Here is a 21,355-nt window from a genome sequence, read left to right on the forward strand (position 1 = left end):
GATATATTCATATTAAAAAAAGATTTCTATTTAACAATGCATAAAAAGAGTCCTGCTGAAAAATCTATCAGTTGCCATAATATATATATATATATATATATATATATATATATATATATATATATATATATATATATATAACTGAATTATTATACAACTCCAAATCAGAAAAAGTTCAGACAGTATAAAAATTGTGACTCAACTGCAGTCTATATATAATGCTAAAAAAGCAGGATTATTATTGTTTTAATCATTAAAATTTGAATAATTATTTCTGTAAGATTCAGCTTTGCCATCACAGAAATAAATCTTTTAAAATTATTATTTTATTGTAATATTTATTGTATATTTCACACTGTTACTATATTCATTGTATGATCATTTAAATAATGGAACCTTGATAAATATGGAAGATATTTAAAGAAACACTTTTTTTTTTTTAATCTTTTAGACCTTAAGTTAGTTAATCAGTTATTATGTAACCTCAATAGTCAGTCAGTGCAATTGCACAGATATTTTTGAATATCTGCCAGGTGGGAAGATGCACATTTCTGCCAGCATCTGGATTTCCAGCATCAACCAGTAGAGGCAAATGTGGTCATGCTGAGCAGGAAAATCTTGAACTCTTATTTCAGCTCCACTAGACTATAGAGACCGAGTTCAACACCATGGACAGCGCATCACTCCAGCTGCATCAATGCTCACACAAACCTGCAGACAATCAGCTTTTTCAACCCGCCACAGTGTCAGCATTTAAGCCGAAATAAAACTGCAAGCGTGACTCATCTGCAGTCTCTAAACATTGTAACCACACACTGTAGAGTTAAACTCAGTCTGTTGTTGCAGGTAAACCAGGCGGTCCTGCCACTCACTGTTTTGACGTCTTTGCTTGTTCCCCACAGGCTTTAGTTTTCCCCTGTTCCTCGCTGTTTGAATCTTGCGCGGTATCCGTCAAACTCCTGTGGCTTAGCAACACTGAATATCCTGCTACCATCAACAAATGCACACAAGCTGCGCTCTGGCTCTATACATCAAAGCCACCGATACGCCATTTACGCATAATCAATGTAATATACTGCTTGATAAAAAGCTGCAAAATCCAAGCTAAGTGCTCCGTTTTTAAGATAAACATTGCGTTTAGGGATGATCAGCCGTCAGTGTCAGTGTGAGTTACGTCTCGGTGCTCTCTCTTCTGTGTAAGTGCCCTCCATTCCCTTGAGGAAGACAGTGTGTCATAGGCAGCTTTGTGCTCTTTGGCAGTTTTGACAGCAGCATTGGCTCTCTAAGAGGGGCTTCATTGCAGGCCGAGCTGGAGAAAAGCAGCCCCTTGGCCTTTTAGCGGACACTACTGAATGATTCATATTGGGGTGGTGGTTGGATTATCTTGAGGTAATGTTTCACAGTGACTTGCATGGGTGTCTCTTTCCAAGTGTCTGCTGTCTGACCCTCAAACAGTGGGGTAAATCTAGGTGAAATATTGATTTTGCGATGAATTGTGAGCTTTGTTTGAACGTGATAGCCATTCTTAAAATTTCAATGTTTTAGTTTGTGCTTTCCTGGGCTTTTTAGCTGTGGAGGGGTCCTGCTGCTGAGCAAACAGGTTCAAGCTATAGTGTGATATTGTGTGTTGAATGTCAGTGTTGAAGTAAAAGTAGGTTGATTCATGAGGAAATGACTCTTATACAGCACATCTGTAAGTGAATCAAAAACATAAAGTGAAGTCAAAGTAGTTTGATTCATGAACAAATGACTTTTATACAGCACATTTAGATTAATCAAAAACATAAAGAGGAGTCCAAGTGGTTTGATTCATGAAGAAATTATTCTTATATAGTCAATCTGTAAGTGAATCAGAAACACAAAGTGGAGTCAAAGTAGTTTGATTCATGAACAAATGACTCTTATACAGCACCTTTAGATGAATCAAAAACATAAAGTGAAGTCAAAGTAGTTTGATTCATGAACAAATAACACTTATACAGTAAATCTGTAAGTGAATCAGAAACATAAAGTGGAGTCAAAGTAGTTTGATTCATGAACAAATAACACTTATACAGTAAATCTGTAAGTGAATCAGAAACATAAAGTGGAGTCAAAGTAGTTTGATTCATGAACAGATGACTTTTATACAGTGAATCTGTATTAATCAGAAACGTAAAGTGGAGTTAAAGTAGTTTGATTTACTAACAAATGACTCTTTTTACAGCACATTTAGGTGAATCAAAAACACAAAATGGAGTCAAAGTAGCTTGATTCATGAACAAATGACTCTTAAATAATGCATCTGTAAGTGAATCCAAAACACAAAGTGGAGTCAAAGTAGTTTGATTCATGAACATATAACACTGATACAGTGAATATGTAAGTGAATCAGAAACATAAAGTGGATTCAAAGTAGTTTGATTCATGAACAAATTACTTGTGTACAGTGAATCTGTATGAATCAGAAATGTAAAGTGGAGTTAAAGTAGTTTGATTCATTAACAAATGACTCTTTTTACAGCACATTTAGGTGAATCAAAAACACAAAGTGGAGTCAAAGTAGCTTGATTCATGAACAAATGACTATTATACAGTGAATCTGTAAGTGAATCAGAAACATAAAGTGGAGTCAAAGTAGTTTGATTCATGAACAAATGACTCTTATACAGTGCATCTGTAAGTGAATCCAAAACACAAAGTGGAGTCAACGTAGCTTGATTCATGAACAAATAACTCTTATACAGTGAATCTGTAAGTGAATCAGAAACATAAAGTAAAGTCAAAGTAGTTTGATTCATGAACAAATAACTCTTTTACAGCATGTTTAGGTGAATCAAAAACACAAAGTGGAGTCAAAGTAGTTTGATTCATGAACAAATGACTTTTATACAGCACATTTAGATGAATCAAAAAATAAAGTGGAGTCAAAGTAGTTTGATTCAAGAACAAAGGCTCTTATATAGCACATTTAGATGAATTAAAAACATTAAGTGTGATCCAAGTAGTTTGATTCATGAAGAAATGACTCTTACTGTATGTAGCGCATCTGTAAGTGAATCCAAAACACAAAGTGGAGTCAAAGTAGTTTGATTCATGAACAAATGACTCTTATACAGCACATTTAGATGAATCAAAAACATAAAGTGGAGTCCAAGTAGTTTGATTAATAAACAGATGACTCATGTAGTGCACCTGTCTTAGTTGTTTTATTTTGGCTAGAATAAAAGCAGTTTTTAAGTTTTTTAAAACCGTTTTAAAGCAAAAATTATTAGCCCCTTTAAGCTATATTTGTTTTGAAAGTCTACAGAACAAACCATTGTTGTACAATAACTTGCCTAATTACCCTAACCTGCCTAATTAACCTAGTTAAGCCTTTAAATGTCACTTTAAGCTTTATAGAAGTGTCTTGAAAAATATCTAGTAAAATATTATTTACTGTCATCATGACAAAGATAAAATAAATCTATTATTAGAAATGAGTTATTAAAACTATTAGGTTTAGAAATGTGTTGAAAAAAATCTTTACTTCGTTAAGCAGAATCTGTGGAAAAAAATAAACTGGGCCATTAATTTAGAGGGGCTAATAATTCTGACTTCAACTGTATATAGGTAGGCATGTATTTTATATTACATAGTCTTAAATTACATATACTATATTATATAGTCTTTCTCAAAGGTAAAATAGACAGTGTGACACAAGTCTTGCTTAATTATAACCAAAATTGAATCAAAAACTTGTGAATCAAATAAGCAAAGTTCTATCAGTCTTCAGTGGCCGCTCAAGACAACCCAATCTCTGTGCTTGAAATAAAGCAAGAGTCTCATAAAAATAAAGTCGTCTCCAACAGCAGCCCCCACTCCCCAATCACCAAGGCCACCGATTTACCTTTAACATATTGGTGTGTGGCTGCAAATTACTCCCTAAGGGAGCGGGTTCAGGTACACACGCACACACACACACACACACACGTGCGGATATGTCACATTTCACAATAGGGGGGCACACAATAGAAATGATCTCTGTGAGCTGGAGGTGGCTGCCAGTCCCAATGAAACCCCCCTTTCGGAAAACCCCCCTTTAGCCCCCACTTCACACCCGTCTACCCAGCAGCCTCTGCAGCTCAGTGTGTGGTGTAAGGGTGCTGCGCTGGAGAACAAGTGCATGGCCAAGATGGAGGATCCCAGCATGAGTCCTGCCTGGCTGTTGTTTTCACAGTGTTAATTGAAGGAAGGAGGGTCTGTTGCTTCCTTCAAGACCCTCACCCAAACAGTTGGTGAACACAGTCTATTCTTGGAGGAGTGGAAGCTGAACGATAAAAAAAAACAATGTGATAGATTTGTTTGTGTTTGATTTTGTGAAGCAGACTTTAAATAGCTGTAACCTTTGGTTAAATATGCTCAAGTTTTATGTTTTGTTATGTATGGATTGTTTTTATATTGTTTTCTATGGCAGTTTTTCCCACTTCCCCTTGCTATGTACTCACCAGCTTGGGTGAATTACTGAGTTGGACCTACTTTTGGCTTCAGATCTGCCTTAATTGTTTGTGGCATATTCAACAAACTGCTGGAAGCATTCCTCTGAGACAGTACCCATGTTGTGATGACAGCATCACAGAGTTGCTGCAGATTTATCAACTGCACATTCAGGATGCAAATCTCAAGTTCATTGCATCACAAAGGTCTGTTGAATTGAGAATAGTTTTGGAAGTTTTGAATTTCATGACATGATGCGTTATACTGCTGGAAGTAGCATCACAAGGTGTACACTGTTGCCATAATGTTTGTGTTTAAACAATGTCTAAAGATACTAAGAACCCAAAGTGAACATAAATAAAATATTTAACGCCAGTAGTAGCAGCCTGAGCTATTAAGATAGAATAGATCCATGTATTTCATTTTGCACCAAATTCCAACTCTGCCATCTAAATGTCACAACAAAAGTAAAGTCTTCAGTTGTCCAATGTTTTAATGCCTGTAGATGTTTTAGTCTGTTCTTCTGCTCCTGTAGCCCACCTGCTTTAAGGTTACCATTTAAAAGTTTTTTGCCATGTAAAGTCTCTTATTCTTAAAAAAAGCATGTGTGTTTGTAAATACAGACCTCTTGGAAATTCTCAAGATTTAATCTATAGTTATCGTGTTTGAGTAAAATGTCATTTTTGTTTTGTTGTGCAAACTACTGATGTCATTTCTTCTAAATTTCACAGAAAAATGTTATTTAGAACATAACATGGCATTTTGGTCAAAACAACAAAAAATTATAATAATTTCACACGTTTATATTAAGTTTTAGGCAACACAATATCAATGTTTTAAGCTTAGAAGAGTTCAGAAATCAGAGCATTAAATTTTAAATCACAGCAAATGAAAAGATTTGGTATTTTGATAAAATTGATCATTTTTAAAAAAAAAAATTAAATTGCAATATTTGTTTATTTTTAATTTGGAAAAACAATTCAGATGCGTATATCATATTTTACTCAAGCATATACCTAATAAACTACATTTCATTCAGACCCATACCTAATAAATCCAAAGTATAATAAATATTCAAGTGGTGTCAACTTTCCCATAGCTATATACATATTGTTTCTTGTAGGTCTGAATACATGGACCATTTACTTTATACTGACCTATTGTTATTTTATAGATAAGCAATTTACAATCTATCCAAAGATTTTTACCTCCATGTGGGTAACTGGATCCAACTTTGCAAACCATTGAAATCTCCCTAAAGTTTTCTTCGAGATACCATCAGACGCCATGTGCATACACTAGTTCACCTACCAGTATACAGTCCTTTGTGGCCTGTTGCTCAGCAACACTTCCCTGATTAAGTTAGCTGACTATGAGAGCAAGGATCCGCCTTCTGCATGGACCACCGGATCAGATCACACTAATGGATCTGGAGCCACACCCTCAGCCCTGGTCCCGTGGGTACAGTTCCCTTTCCAGCCTTTGTCTCAGTCAGAGAGAATGTGTACCAGGGCAACACTACAATTCAACAGGGATGTCTATTTTTATACATGGTACCTTGAGAGTGATCATGGAAACTCAGCTGTTGAATGCTGAAGTGTTCCCAGACTTATGGGATATGGAAGATTTTTGTCCTCTGTGTTTAGATTTATTGTAAAGCTCTCTTAGCTTTGTACATTAATCGGTTCTTAAAATAGTCCTTGTACTCTCTTTCTTTATATGATTTAGTAGGGTAAGTGGAGTTTCCATCATCACCATCGCTCTTTAAGGAGGAGATTCGATGGCTTTTTTTGCAGTGCAATGCAGTGCTTTAGATAGTATGAAATAAACAAGTAACACTTTGGCTGCTCTGAACACAGTTTCACATAAGATTGACTAAGGGCTGCATCCCAGAACAAAATATGACTTGAGTATAGTTGGGCTGCAGGAAACATGGATGGCAGCCCATCTCAAGCTCTCTACTGGCTCAGACAGAACTTTCATTTCTAAACACTTATGCTTATAAGGTGGTCTGGAGTGTTAGCTTTTTTGAAGGTGCATCACACTATACTCTTGAATTTAGTAGACCACTTTTGCAAAAAAAAACTTTCATCGCATTATAGTGTATCGGCTTGTTAAGTCATGACGTATCAGTGACATATGGAATACTGTTTCTGGGTCCAAGTCGCTACTCATTTGAATTGAGAAAATATTTGTTTATGAACACTTTTTAGTCCTATCACACATTAAAGTGTATTTTATATAAAATCATGCTGTACATGTCAGTCTCTGGACTTGCTGCATCACAAACACCAAAATGTTAACAATTTCTAAAAAATGTATCACTTTCTGGCCATCGAATATTATGCATGGATATATTACGATTGTGATTTTCAAAGTATTACAGTGCTTTGTAAACGTTTATTATTACCATTTGATGAGTCTCCCTATTCAGTTTCATAGAGCACTTGAACCCGGAAGCCCCTTCACCTGACGTCACACTTAACAAGCGGATACAGGCTATCCTTTGGAATATAACCCATTGGCATTGTTAGCACCAAATTTAACATCTGTTGACTTTCCCATCACCTTTAAGTAATTTTAATGTTAAAGCAAATAGTCTTTTGTTCAGTGCTCGATCATGCAGTCTATTTGGGCTTCAGGGGACCAGAGTTCAAGTCCCAGGATAGGTATGTTTGCCTTCTCTTTTTTAAATAGTGCTTATTGGCGGTTTTTGGCTTAAAATATGTCAGATTTACCAAAGTCTGATTTTTAAATTGATTTTATTTTATATTTTCAGTGTTTTCTTTTTTTTAAAATACTTACCTTTGCAGATGAATGGGACATCCAGAAATACACAATGTTCAAACTGAATTTATCTTCAATGTCTTCTGAGTCGACTTTTTTTTGGGCAGGAAAACACAAAGTGATCTTCCACCAGCTGTTGTGTTTTTCATGTTTCTTTGGAGCCGTTAGTTTATTTATTGTTATGAAATCTTCTCTATCTTTGTGTACAGTACGAGTTATTTGTTGTGTGTGCGTATGTTTGTTTGTGTGTGTTTGCGTGTGTGTGTTGCTGTCATTTTTACAGTGCGTGGTTTACCGAGCGTCACACTTGATGTAGGTGTGTTAATGTTCTGATTGTTATGAGTGTAATTTAAAGCCGTCACAAGCACTCAGCTCACCCACAGTAATATATGGAGATCTGAATTATACTGATTACACATCTTGAACAGCAGTGGGTTTTGGTCTGTCATTAGTGTCACAGCGTGAGCCTTCCTCGTGTGCTGGTGTGGAGAAAAGCAGCCATGTGGGGAAACTCTAAGGGCTAAAACGGAACGTCCCAAAGATTAGACATCAATTAGAAATTGTGTTGTTTACAAAAATTTATTCATACAAATCTTACAACACTTTTTAACATTTAAAAATGTCACCCCCCTAAGGAGTTATATGTGTTAATATAGGATGATGTCACTTGCTAATAATCACTTGTCACATAGATAATGTTTCAGGTATAGATAAAACGTTCACATTAAGGCTTTCGGCGCTTTCAGAAATGTACACAACAGGCTGTGCTGTGGCCTGGGTTCCATCAGGTTTTCCAGTCGCTGTCAAAGAACCCTCAAGCTATGCAACAAGAAACAACACAAAACCTAGCTAGGCTTCATGGACCTTGAGCTACAATGAGTAGAGCTAAACAGAAACACGTGCTTGCCACATTTACACACATTCATCAGCTTGAACAATCCAGACAATTAATACTTTAACCATGTACACCACTTCAGTAATAGATTTGATCACAATATATGCTGGCCATGCTTTTCAGCTCTAATTAAAGAATCATTTTTGAAACCAAGTTTCCAAAGAAAAGCAAAGATGGAGTTTGTGAAATGGAACCTAATAGTTTGCAGCATCGTAGGGCCACTAAAATTGCCATCCGTAATAAGTGGCGATTTTTTTTTTTTTATCATAAGTTGTCACAAGGCACCTAAGCCAAAACCCATATCATCTTTCATAACATCATTATGTTCACGCACGCATTCACTCGCCCACCCACCTCCCGCCCTTCCAACACACACGCTCCTCGCATAACACTCTCAGAGACGCATCCATACTCACATAAAGCCTGGGGGACAATGCCAAATTGAAGAAAGATTGATTTCATGCCTGGGACAAAGGTTTACATATTGAATTAGTGAAGGAATAAAGCCTGATTTCCATATCGGGAGAAATATACTGAATTCAATACAGGCTTAACCAAAATATATGATAAAAAAACAAAAGGACAAACAATAAATGATTCTGCAACGTCCCTCCCTAAGGGTGATGGGGTGTAGTGTATCTCAATCTATACATGCAAGAAAACTCTTCAACGTGCAATAACGAATATGACAATGGTCATGCTGAAGGACCTCCCCATTCCCTCACTCATCAGCACCAATTACAGACAAGCATTAGCGCACTTGATTTTTTTTTTCGAGATCTGTGATGAGTTGATAAATGAAATCGTTAAGCACACTTTGTCCTACCCCAGCAGAATTAAGGAGCGCTTGCACCAATGAAGAAGGTTTTAAGATCAAGCTATGAACGTGAGGATATCATCCTCCACATTAATTTCTTCACTGGCACGGAGAAATTTACAAAAGTAACGACGTTGGATGATCATCATGTCAGCTAACGACTTGATATTGATTTAGTCTACCTGCAGAAAGCACATACCAAAGCATTCACAGCTTCTGCATTACAGTAAGGCATAAAAGATCTGGTTTTAAAAAATGACGCAAAGGCATGCAAAGAACCGACACGCCAATTCCACAACACATTTTTAAAGCTCAATGGAGCATGCATTTGAATATGAGGGCTCCAAATCGACTCCTAAAGGACTCCTGCTTTCTCAGAGGTGGATCTAGTGTCTTCTAATTGAGGGTGCGATACAATGAGCTTGGGAACATTGAACTAGATGGACATGCATGTATACAGTATACGTATACCATGCACTGAGATGATGAAGAAAAAAGTAACATTAGAAAGAAAGGGGGGAAAAAACATCAGTACTACAGTTACTCCAGTGACATTTTTCCCAGTCAGGCATACTGGATACTGGCTTCAATCACAAACACAGGCAGGACAGTAACATTCCATCTGGAGAAGACAGGTGATTCAAAATACAGTTCACAAATAAACGGGCTTTGAAAGAGGGAATCGTGCCAGCTACTTTTCATCCCTCTCCCTATCCCCCTTTTTAAGGGGGAGTCACAACAGTTGAATCAGCCCTGCACTTTACAGAGTATGTTCAGTACATCCCTGGGCAGACTTTGGATAAAATAAGACTCTATTCTTAGCAGATTACAAAAATAAGTATAACATTCAGAACTTTGATTGTCTTTTTAAAATCTATTTATTTTCTGCATATGATGATGAATTTGAAAAGATATCAGGCGCATAACGTTCAAGGTGCAAATTTTTTTCTTCATTTTTTTTTCTCCTGATGGTTTTTTTGTTCTCTTTTTTTTCTCAACATATATAGCTATATACATGAAACTTAACGATTGGTCCACAAAGTATAACTGTGCGGTTTCAAGTGCTTTTGTACAAAAAGAAAAACAATGTTATTAGTAAAATATTCATTTTAATGGCTTTACTTCATACATAAATACATGTTTAAAGAACACAGGCGCGATCCACTGATTAATCAGTTATATCAGAATGACTTTGATCTTAGGACTGAATGTACACATGAAGGGGCAGTTGGGGCAGTTTTGTCAGCGCTACAAATAAGCAAATCGACGTCCTTTGTTTTTAACTCTCTGTCTGTACCTTCTTCCCAGGACGGCTGCTAAATACTTCTTGACGGCCATCTGTTTTCGGTAGCGACTGTAAATGTCGGTGAAGATCCCATCCGAATGCCTTTTTGATAGTGGTTCCGATTCGTCCTCCTCGCTGCTTCCTCCGCTGCAAATATAGGAACTATTATTAGGCTACCGGCTGCCACAGAAAAAATGTGTTAACAGGTTTCATTATAGCTTACACGCTTTTAATAATAAAACACAAATCTTTTTAATTCCGTTTTCACTAAAACGATTCTAAGCATCCAAGCATTTATTCGATAATATCACAACGAATTATAGTAGAAATCGAAACCAGATCCAGCAGACAAGCCTCATAAATTATGTATGTTGGAAATTAAATGTATTCTGACGCATTGGCTCTCGACATTTTTCCCCGTCTTTCAATATGCAACATTTTCGTGTGAGCACAAACAATTAGAAATAACTTTTGATTTTATTGTCTATCATCTACGAATAGTTCCCCATGAAATCCCACGCCCATGCGAGCTCACAGACAAAGACACAAGAAGTCGGGAAAAATAAAGACAAGGGAAAGTCAAGACAAGACAATGAGAAATCATCTCCACTGAAAATAGGAGGGGGAAAACAAAGATGACGGCAGGTAAACGCTTAAAAAATGCCCTTACCCTACGCGAACTGCCATCAGAGAATGCAGATATTTTCGTGCTGATAACTGAACCAGGATGTCCCTCAAGGCTCTATCTAATAATCCATCTGCATGCCTTTCCGTTCTGAGATAAAACGCCAAACACATGGTATCAGTGATGAAATGCCACAGAACACGTTTGTTACAAAGTATTCACCCTGATTTTATTTAATTCTTCTCTCGTTAAACGCGTAATATAGTGTTACTTCAGCTTCCCCTGAAAATCTGCCAATCGTTTCGTCTGCCTGTCGCTCTATCTATCTATCTATCTATCTATCTATCTATCTATCTATCTATCTATCTATCTATCTATCTATCTATCTATCTATCTATCTATCTATCTATCTATCTATCTATCTATCTATCTTTAATAGACACTTGATGCAAATATCAGCAGCAACAATAACAGAAAAAAGCAAAGGAAAAAAAGCTGGGAAACAAAAGGAATAGACATAGCGGAACAACATAAACTAAACATAATGACACTGATTCTAATATACAGCGAAGTGATATGAAATATTGTACCTTTTCTCTGGCGGATAGTATAGCGTGTATAGGTCATCCGTAAGAGATGGAGGACTTCGTATAGCAATTTGATCAGTGCCAAAAGCCAGGTCGCTTAACGAGTTTCCGTCTTCATCAAATACATCGTTGTCTAGTCTGGAATTAAAAAAAAGATTGATGCAGTTCATAAATCACAATTTAATAACCAGTTAAGTTCAGATAAAAATAGCATATTAAAAAATCTAGATAAATTGCTAAATTAATTCCTTTGCTTTACGAAAAGATATTATAATAACTATAAAAATATAAAAATAAATAGTGAAAATGCCTCATGCTTAGCTAATTTATAGATCTAATTGTTCTAAAATAAACAGTTTAATCAAGGCTAAATGAATATAATATTATATCATATTATATTTGGATGCGCCCTTCGCAGTAAAACAATAAATAAATAAATATGACAAAGCTCACTATATTTGCCCAAACAATATTTTATGGTGTCTGTGGAAACGTACTAGTTAGCTAGAAATAACCAAATACATCTGACATTATAATCTTTTAATCATCAGTAAATTCACACAACAAAAGGGTCCCGCACTGAGCATTCTCATTCGTTTTTTCTTCGGTTTGTACAGTGACGCCACTGTACCGTCATCTTACGGGCCACCCGTTACATTCATTGGTTTCTCATTTTCATACAAGCTACACTGCATCTGCCTGTCCCGATGGAGAAATTCCTTCTTAGCGATGCGAACGCCCTCCCACATTGCGCTTGCACTGTAGCCTTGCGTGAACACTCAGGGGGAAATCTCGTTGGGTTTGTTACTGTTTGAAGTCTACATAATTATTCAACAAAGCCTATTTTATTCCCATCTAAAAAAGAAATTATGCTATTTAAGAAATAATAATTATTAAAAATATATACATTTTGCGCACTTACAATATTCGATTTTGGAGTAGGATATTTAGGCTGTAAATAAGTCTCTTTTTCGTTTCAACATGAAATGAAACCACGAATCGTTGAGCAGAAAGGCATAAACCTACCTCATCTTGGGAAAAGTCATCCCAATAGGCGTGCAGTAGGCGCTGTAGTGCATCATGATTCCGTAGATGATCAACGCTAAAGTCGCTTTACTAGATCTGGCCATGCTGTAAAGATACAAGAAAGTTAAATGAATAACTTAAAAATATAACACACTCATTTAGAGTAGTCCAAATGATTTCTTTTTAATCATTGATTTATCCGACGCCTATATAGCGCTTGTTTTACAGTAATACGCAAAGAACTTTTGTTAAGAAAGCCTAAAAAATCCAGAAAGGCAAAACTGATACTTTGTTACTCATATTTTCCTCTCGTAAGATGATCTGAAAAGTTTAAAGATTGCCATGCATGCGCAACAGAATCCTTCTCCCGGTGTGGCAAACGATAAAAGCGGCTGATAATCTTTTAGAAAAAACAAAATCCAGTTGCTCTCGCGTCTTCGTATCACAATTCCTTGGTTTAAACCGAATAAAAACGCCTTTTCCCTGGGTTTAACCTACCTATTGCAGAGTAGGTAGATAGAAATGCTGTTGGATGCGACTCGGGTGCGGCTGTGATTGTGTGAGAGAGATAGAGATCTTCCTCACAGCACCTCTTCCCTGAAGCGCCACCGTCCTTTGCTTCTGTGCTCGTCGGTTCAACCCCTTCACTTTTATACAATAACCAATATAAACAAAATCACTTTCGCAAACAAAACCTCGATGAAATCAGCAGCACTCGTTTGTCTACATATCCTTTTACAAAACTTTTTTTTCTGCCGTGCTCCGATTACCACGGATTTTTATCCATGAATAGGGAGTCTTGCCTTTTTTTCAATAAGTCACATTAAGTATGCCACAGACGTCATCAACCCTTCCTCCCGGGATATAATAGTACAGTTCCTTCCTCATCGATGAACGAGTCACACACACATACACCTCAAATGGAACTTTCCTCTAAACGTAATTTCGGGAGAAAGGACATTTTGCAACTTTTTTCAACTTGACATGACAATGTGACTGCCAATTAGGATCACCGGTCCATGGGTTGTGTCGAGGTCCCAAACCACATCAGTCACTCCACACTGACACTCAGGCACTGCAATGATGGGGCAATAGAGGGTGGACACGACAAACAAAAAGTGCCTTGTTCAATAACGCCACATTTGTCACGGGGTCACGTCTTCGAGAGCTGTCCACCACTGCGGTTCTGAAATAGCTTAGTTTATATGTAACGCTACCTCATATAGCTTATATATTTTTTTGCTCGTGTTATATTCTGAATTCTGCCCTGACAATAATGTATACTTTTATTTTAAGAAACAATTAATAACAGATTCAATTATTTATTTTGGTCTCATATGCGTCATGGCTTTTTTTTTTGTAAACGGAAATTACTGCATCTGTGGAATATATATATTTATTTTCAGGATGACACATCTGTATTTCTTCCACTTATAACATAAAGTTTAATATAAGTATTTTAATCAAGTAGAATACGTGGATTTGTCAAGGTTTTATGAGCAGAGTAGATCCCAAGTGTATTCACTGGCCTGTCCGCACACATATGACGAAGTTTGGAGTCGTGCACGACCATAGCTTTGCTATGAATTAATTCATGCTTACGATCAGTGAACTCTGACGTCGTATGACGAAACTATAAGTCACCGCTTGGTATGTATACTCACTCATTTCGTACACAGTGCGTGATTTATTTTAACAATGAATCTGAGCCTGGGTTCAAGATCATCTCAGGTCTGTTTTTACTTCAATACTGCCACCAAGTGTTCCAGTTCACACACTACGTATAAATGCGTATTGCCAAAGTTGATTTCAGATGTCCGGATCATCTGTCTGCGTCTTTTAGCCTTGGTTTTATGTAAACTTGTCTATAATAAAATACGTTTGGTGTGAACGCTAATGAAGTGATATAATGCGACAGTAGGCTATGCTTTGTCGATACAGACCTACATTATGTCTTCTGAAACGTGCTGTTGCTATAGTTACCGCACGAGTTATGTGCAAAAGACTTTAATTTTAAAATCTTTATAACTAGTGATTAGCGAAACATTTGAAAAAGATGTTCAAAGATGTGGTCACTGAAACTTTAGATCTATGTTGCTGTATGAGTAAGTTATGCTTAAATTGTGCTATTACGTTTGGGTTTGGTTGAAACGGGGTTAAACATCTGTTGTTTTTTTTTCTTTCTTTTACCTGATTATTGAATTTATTTAACCCTTGCTCATCGTTATAAATAGATTAACAAAAAGTAATGTATATATATATATATATATATGTACTAACAGGCTTTAGTTTTGTTGGCAAGGCTTCAGAAATGTAACCGTTCATTCATTTTCTTTTCGGCTTAGTCCCTTTATTAATCTGGGGTCACTACAGCAGAATGAACCACCAACATTTCCAGCATATGTTTTTATGCAGCAGATATTCTTCCAGCTGCAACCCATCACTAGGAAACATCCATACACACTCATTCACACACATACACACTATGGACAATGCCTTATGGGCTATCGACAATAATGCACTATGGACAATAAAAGCCTACCCAATTCACTTGTGGGGGGAAACTGGAGTAGCCGGAGGAAACTGATGCAAACAGAACATGCAAACTCCACAGAAATGCCAACTGACCCAGCTGAGGCTCGAACCAGTGACGTTCTTGCTGTGAGGTGAACGTGCTACTCACTGCGCCACCGTGCAGCCAAAGTGTAACCATGTAAAAAAATAAATAATATATACATATATATATGTGTGTGTATATATATATATATATACACACACACACACACACACACACACACACAAATAAACACTTTTTCAAACCAAAATTTATTAAAATTTTACTATATAATATACTGAGAATTTTTTGTTTATTTTTATTTGACAGAATAAAGTAGTTTCATTGAACTATTCAAAACCCTTGTGTACTGTTCAAATTTACCCTTTCATTATGTTGGTGGCTGTTTTTGCCCCATTGACTTCCATTATAATAACATTTTTTGACAGCAAAGCCATGACACCATTTAATCATGCATTCTTGAATGTTTGTGGTTTTCCCTTTTGAGGAAAGGGGAAAATGTGTAATGCTTTTTAGATTTTCTCAACAGATAAGTGCGCAAACACACACTATAGTCAATAATGAATAGAATATATTTAATAGAAGGCAGAAAGTATGATTTTTTTGCACTGAAACTAGTGATCAACAGTATAAACAACACTTTTACCCCCTCCCAACAAGGAAAACCCAACAAGAATGCATGATGTTGTCATGGCTCTGTAATCAAGAAATGTCATTATAATGGAAGTCAATGGGGCAAAAACAGCCACCAACATTACCAAAGAGTAGTACATTTTCCCATATTGTATTGTTGAATTAAAAATTAAAATAATTTTCCACAAAATATGTCAAAACAAGATTTGTCACCAAAATTAATTTCATTTGCTGAAGCACAGAGAAGGTTGTGGTCAAAAAAGACTCAGCCCAAGGCTTAATAAACCAAAATGTGCTTAGCTTTTATTATATAAAAAATAATAAATGCAGATTTGTTTTGAAAATATATTAAGTTTTTTGACAGACATTTTTGTTTTTTATGGAATTTTGTTTTTTTTAATTGATGCACAAAAGTTAAGCATAATATTGCATTTGAAATTTAAACCCCACTGAACTGAACTTCAACTCTGAAAACCTGACTGACACGGTTTCAATTTACTAGAACGTCTATGTTCAGCTGCTTTGACACAATCTACATTTTAAAAGCACTATAGAAATAAAGATGAACTGAATATTATTCCACAATAAACCCAGTTTCACTTTTGTCCTATAGTCTGTTAGTTATGTGCCTATTTCTTAAGAGGTTTTAAAATAAAGTATTTTAAGTTTACATACAGTAAATGGTGTGAAAATGCTACTGTAAATGAAGTCAATGAGAAATACAGGAACACATGCTTATTACTGACAGTTTGTGTGAGTCAAGATGAGGGAATATGTACAGTAAAGCTATTAAGTTACTTCCTCTGGGTCCTGCTGTAAGCAGTGATATGACTGTACATTTGTCAAGTTGAGTGCAAGTATTGATGTCCCTAATTACAGTGGGAGGAAGTCGTTGTTTCGTCACGTATTCGTCTCTCGTGTCACTGCACATGGTGGTAATTTAAATTTCCGACTGGTGGTTTATGGTTTCCTCTATGGGTGAACATGAACTCTCTATGACGCAAATATACAGCAGATACACCTACTGCGTTCAAGCTACCTTAACCCTAGCAGTTTAAATATGCCCATGTTGTTGCACAATGTCAGAAATGATTATTTTATATACATTAATTATTAAACTGAGCTGTGTGCACACATGTGTAAGCTGTGTAACATATATGGCACGCGCGCACACACACACACACAAACACACACACACGCACACACTTCAGCTGGCAAGGTGACAAGAGGTTCAGACTTGTTAAAGTCCAATGCAACAGTTTTACAGAGCCTTTACCTTTACTAGAGTAATAAGGCTGTAGTGCTACCAACCTCCACATGATGTCAGTATTGACCAGTGAAATCCACTTTTAGCATAAGACTTTAAATGGACTGAACATTTTTTCTGAATATGTTTTTTGGAGGGCATCTGCTGTGAAAAACATATGCTTTATTTGTTGGTGACCCCAGACAAGCAAAGGGACTAAGCTGAAGGAAAATGAATAAAATATGTCTGTATATGGTCAGATACATTTTAGGAGAGTTGCTTTATTTGCATACTATGTATTTGGCAATTCTGTAATCAAGGATTAAGCTCAATGCTGGAAATAGGATACAAACTTTAATTTGTTACTGATTACAAATAATTTGATGTACTTTTTATGTAAAGTTCTGATTTTGGCAACGTTTAGATTACTTGTGACATAACTTTCTTGCTTATATACAATACACATCAAAGGTTTGGGGTCAGTAGGATGTTCTAAATGTTTTAGAATAAGCTTCTCCTGCTCACCAGGGCTGCATTTATTTAATCAAAAATACAGAACAATTTGTAAAATTGTAAAATGTTATTTGCACTATATAATAACTGTTCAGAAGTAGTTTCTAACTTAATTTAATAATTTATTCCAGTGATTTTATTTTCAGCTTTATTAACACAGTCTTCAGAGTCACATGATCCTTCATAAATCACTTTAATTTGAATTATTATTATTATTAATAATATCATCATTATTAATGGTAATAGTAATAAAAGCAATAATGGCTAGAGTAATAATTTAATTTGAAATTACATACAATAAGCATTTGTTTAAATTTCGAATAAATATTTAACAATTTATAAAAAATTTTTAATTTAATAAATGTCGCCTTGATGAACAGAATAATTTTCTTTAAAAAAAAAAAATAGAAAAAAAAGGACCCAACACTTTTGACCGGTTGTGTGTGTAAATTTATATATATATATATATATATATATATATATATATATATATATATATATATATATATATATATAATATTATTATTATTTTTATTTATTTATTTATTTATTTATTACTTATCTCCTCAACATCCAAAATAGTTCACAAAAGACATTTACATGGCAATTGTATATTGTTACTGTTTAAGCTAAACAATATTTTTAAACATTTTTGAAGGGTGGAGGGGCAGGGGCGAATCAATAAATAATGAGCAATTTACTGCCGATGTGTGAATCATTTGTAATCAGTTAATGCTTTCAAGGGCGATACGGTGGTTAAGTGGTTAGCACTGTCACCTCAAAGCAGGAAGATTGCTGATTTGAGTCCCGACTGGGCCAGTTAGGATTTCTGTGTGGAGTTTGCACATTCTCACTGTGTTTGCATGGGTTTCCTCCAGGTGTTCCGGTTTCATGCGCTACAGGTGAATTGGGTAAACAAAATTAGCCATATTGTGTGTGAATGTGAGTGTGTATGGTTTTTTCCTAGTATTAGGTTGCGGCTGGAAGGGCATCTGCTGTGTAAAACATAAGCCGGAATAGTTGACGGTTCATTCCGCTGTAGCAACCTAAGAAATGGAAAATAAGCCAAAGGAAAATAATTGAATAATGCCTAAAAGTAGCTGTATCAGATGAATTTTAAATTTTAATAAAAATACTATATTTTTGGAATCAGATTATTTAATCCAGATAATAAGTTATATCTATAGCTTAAATGTAGACATTTTATATTTGTACATTATATATGTACATTGCATATACATTCAAAGTTTCATTTGCTAAACTAAAGTTAAAATTGGGTTAAATTGTTGCTTTGTCATTCAGCCAGCATAACAGATGGCCTACATTTCCCAGCCAAAACGGTATTTATTAAAATGTTTAACTTAATAAGAGATCATACTACTTTTTATATTAAATGTTTAATTGTTAATAACTAGAAGGGACATAGACAAAGCTTTTGAAAAAAAAAATAGCAACAAAAAATCAATGCTAGAAAGCTGCGATGTTTGCAGGCAACAGGCAGGGAGCGCCATAAGACTGCACTAAACACTATTCGCCATGAGCTGGCTAGTGTTATTGCATATATTGCCATAATACAAAGACAAACTACGGCGGTATTATATTTAAAAATACCACCGTCTTAACGTCTGCCCTAATCTTGTGAAGTGATAAACTGTGATTTCTCTCAGTTCACCGCTCCCCGCGGCGGCCATATTGTGGGATGCGTTGCTGCAAGTTAAACCGATTCCAAGCAGAGGGAGGGGGAAACATCTGCGGGAGTCCATCCACTATTCCTAGAGCTCTTTTGTCATGTAGCATAGCCACACAATCTCTACCGGTTCAAAGGTTTTTGTTTGCCTGGATTGCTCACTGTTACTCTTTTCCTTTTACTGCAATAGAAGAACAAGCCCAAGTAACGTGACTGGATTTATAATATATCACGGATTTCCCCTCACAGCATTTATTTATCACGTCTCGTGAGGTGTTAGATGGCAACGGAATGGGACAGGCTGTGATTTTCAAGTTGAACATAACAATACCATTGTGAGTGAAACACCGAAACGTTGACCGAGGACGAAGCTGTCGGAAGGCGTATGTAACCGCAAGAAAGGGAAAACGGTTCGGCAAAAGGTAAGAAGAAAACAGATTCGGGTCCTTTTCTGAAACTCTGGTCAAGTGGCCTAGTCTCTTCTCGCCTTTGATTTAGTGTGAAACGAATGTGGTAGTGCTCGAAAACAACACTGACTGCTTCGTTCGCTGTTTTTCTCCCAAAACTCTACACAAATCTCTGCGGCAGGGGCTTTCTTACTTACAAAACTAGTTGAATTTACGAAAGAAGTTTAGTAGCCGTCGGACTATACAGCTTGCTTCGACACTGATCGAGAATGAAACGTGGCTCCTCAAAGTTCCCACCTGAGTTGTACATTTCCGAGGAATCACTGTCCCGTTTGAGATTATTTGGACGGTCGTGAACTCTATCACTTCACAAGTCATCGTTACTCACACTTCTGTGTATATTTATGAGGATTTTGTGGACAAATATCCCCATTGCAGGCCTGTAGTGTTACACAAGACGCCAGAGGGAAACCAGGGCGATTCATATATATGAGCGGTGTTTGTGAGAACGACTGATATATCGTAACGTTAAATTTTCACTGTAACATTTTGCGACTCAGTTGGTACAATTCCGCTTTTAAGGACTTTCGAGTAGGACTCGTGATAAGTTGTGCAATCTTAACAATAGCTCTTCTTCTCCAGGACTTGCACTGTTTACTGTCCTCTCCAGATTGCACTCGTAACATCCGGGGGTTCCACTGCATTTTCGGTTGTTTACATTGAATAATTGATGAAAGTATGTCATAACAAAGCCGAGTTGATGCATGCGCAAGCGCGAAAATAATCCTCCTCCAATAATCCTTCTGTGAGTACAACCTCTGCCCCACTGGCTGTTGCTGACTTGACTGGTGAAGGGAAATGATGCCATCTCCAGCTCTGATCTGCTTCCGTTTGATCCTGTCTTCTGTACACGTTACCTCCACTAGTTATTCAAGCTGTGCCCTCTGTCACAATGCCAAGGACCACAAACATGTGAAGATCATATTAATAGATATTTATCAATAGGAAACATGAACATTTAAAGTTGAGAGTGAGTGGCAATTTATCAGTGTACATTTACACTCTACTCAACATTTTACATTTAGTAATACATCATTTAAAAAAACAGGTGTTTTTATTAACTGCTTAATGCACTATGAACTAACAATTGTAGTTTTGATAATGTAACAAAATATAACAAATGTGGAAAAAGATTACACTGTATTGTTCAGTGCTTTTTCATTCATTCATTCATTTTCTTTTTGGCTTAGTCCTTTTATTAATCAGCTGATGCCCTTCCAGCTGCAACCCAACACTGGGAAACACCCATGCACTCTTGCATTCACACACATACACTACGGCTAATTTAGCTTATTAAATTCACCTATAGCGCGTATATTTGGACTGAGGAAACCCACGCGAACATGGGTAGAGCATGCAAACTCGATGCTGAAATGCCACTGAGATGCACCAGCGACCTTCTTGCTGTGAGGCGATCTTGCTACACACTGCTCCCCCTCAGTGCTTTTTATTTTATTTCAGTTTTGACATGAATGTTTCAAAAATCCCCTATGCTCACAAAGTGTGCATTTATTTGATACGAGGTACAGTAAAATGGTACTGTTTTAAAATTGTGAATTACTAGTGTAGTTTCTACATTAATACAATTTCACATTTTATTAGATTTTATTCTTTAAAGTTGTGATGACAGCGCAGATTTTACCAGTCCTTACTCTAGTCTTCTGTGACAGATCTTTCCAAAATACAGCATTGTTCAGAGCTTCAGAATCGTTGCTCAAGATCGGCAAGAATGTGCATGTGTTAATATCTGACCTAAA

General features: G+C 36.3%; 2 protein-coding genes across 7 annotated transcripts in view; one reads left to right on the forward strand and one right to left on the reverse strand.

Annotated features, from left to right (window-relative positions):
* The window catches only part of yes1 (YES proto-oncogene 1, Src family tyrosine kinase), a 339,868-nt gene that overhangs the window by 265,752 nt on the left and 52,761 nt on the right, over nucleotides 1-21,355 (forward strand). The window contains 1 exon segment of one of the 5 annotated variants that reach the window (NM_001013270.3): nucleotides 19,190-19,553. The exons of 3 other annotated variants lie outside the window; for them this stretch is intronic. The gene's annotated coding sequence lies outside the window, so the exon portion shown is untranslated. 5 annotated transcript variants of the gene reach the window in all.
* Nucleotides 7,803-13,314, reverse strand: adcyap1b (adenylate cyclase activating polypeptide 1b). 2 transcript variants are annotated; one of them, NM_214715.2, is made up of 5 exons: nucleotides 12,976-13,314; nucleotides 12,478-12,582; nucleotides 11,455-11,589; nucleotides 10,910-11,014; nucleotides 7,803-10,386 (listed from the first exon to the last, which is right to left on the reverse strand). In NM_214715.2, the coding sequence occupies exons 2-5, from the start codon at nucleotides 12,579-12,581 to the stop codon at nucleotides 10,203-10,205; spliced, it is 528 nt and encodes a 175-aa protein (NP_999880.1). In that variant the 5' UTR covers nucleotide 12,582; nucleotides 12,976-13,314; the 3' UTR covers nucleotides 7,803-10,202. The 2 variants fall into 2 exon arrangements, with proteins under 2 accessions (NP_999880.1, NP_001259010.1); NM_001272081.1 differs by lacking the exon at nucleotides 10,910-11,014.

The sequence above is a fragment of the Danio rerio genome, chromosome 2 (assembly GCF_049306965.1).
Source record: "Danio rerio strain Tuebingen ecotype United States chromosome 2, GRCz12tu, whole genome shotgun sequence".
Taxonomy (NCBI): Eukaryota; Metazoa; Chordata; class Actinopteri; order Cypriniformes; family Danionidae; genus Danio; species Danio rerio.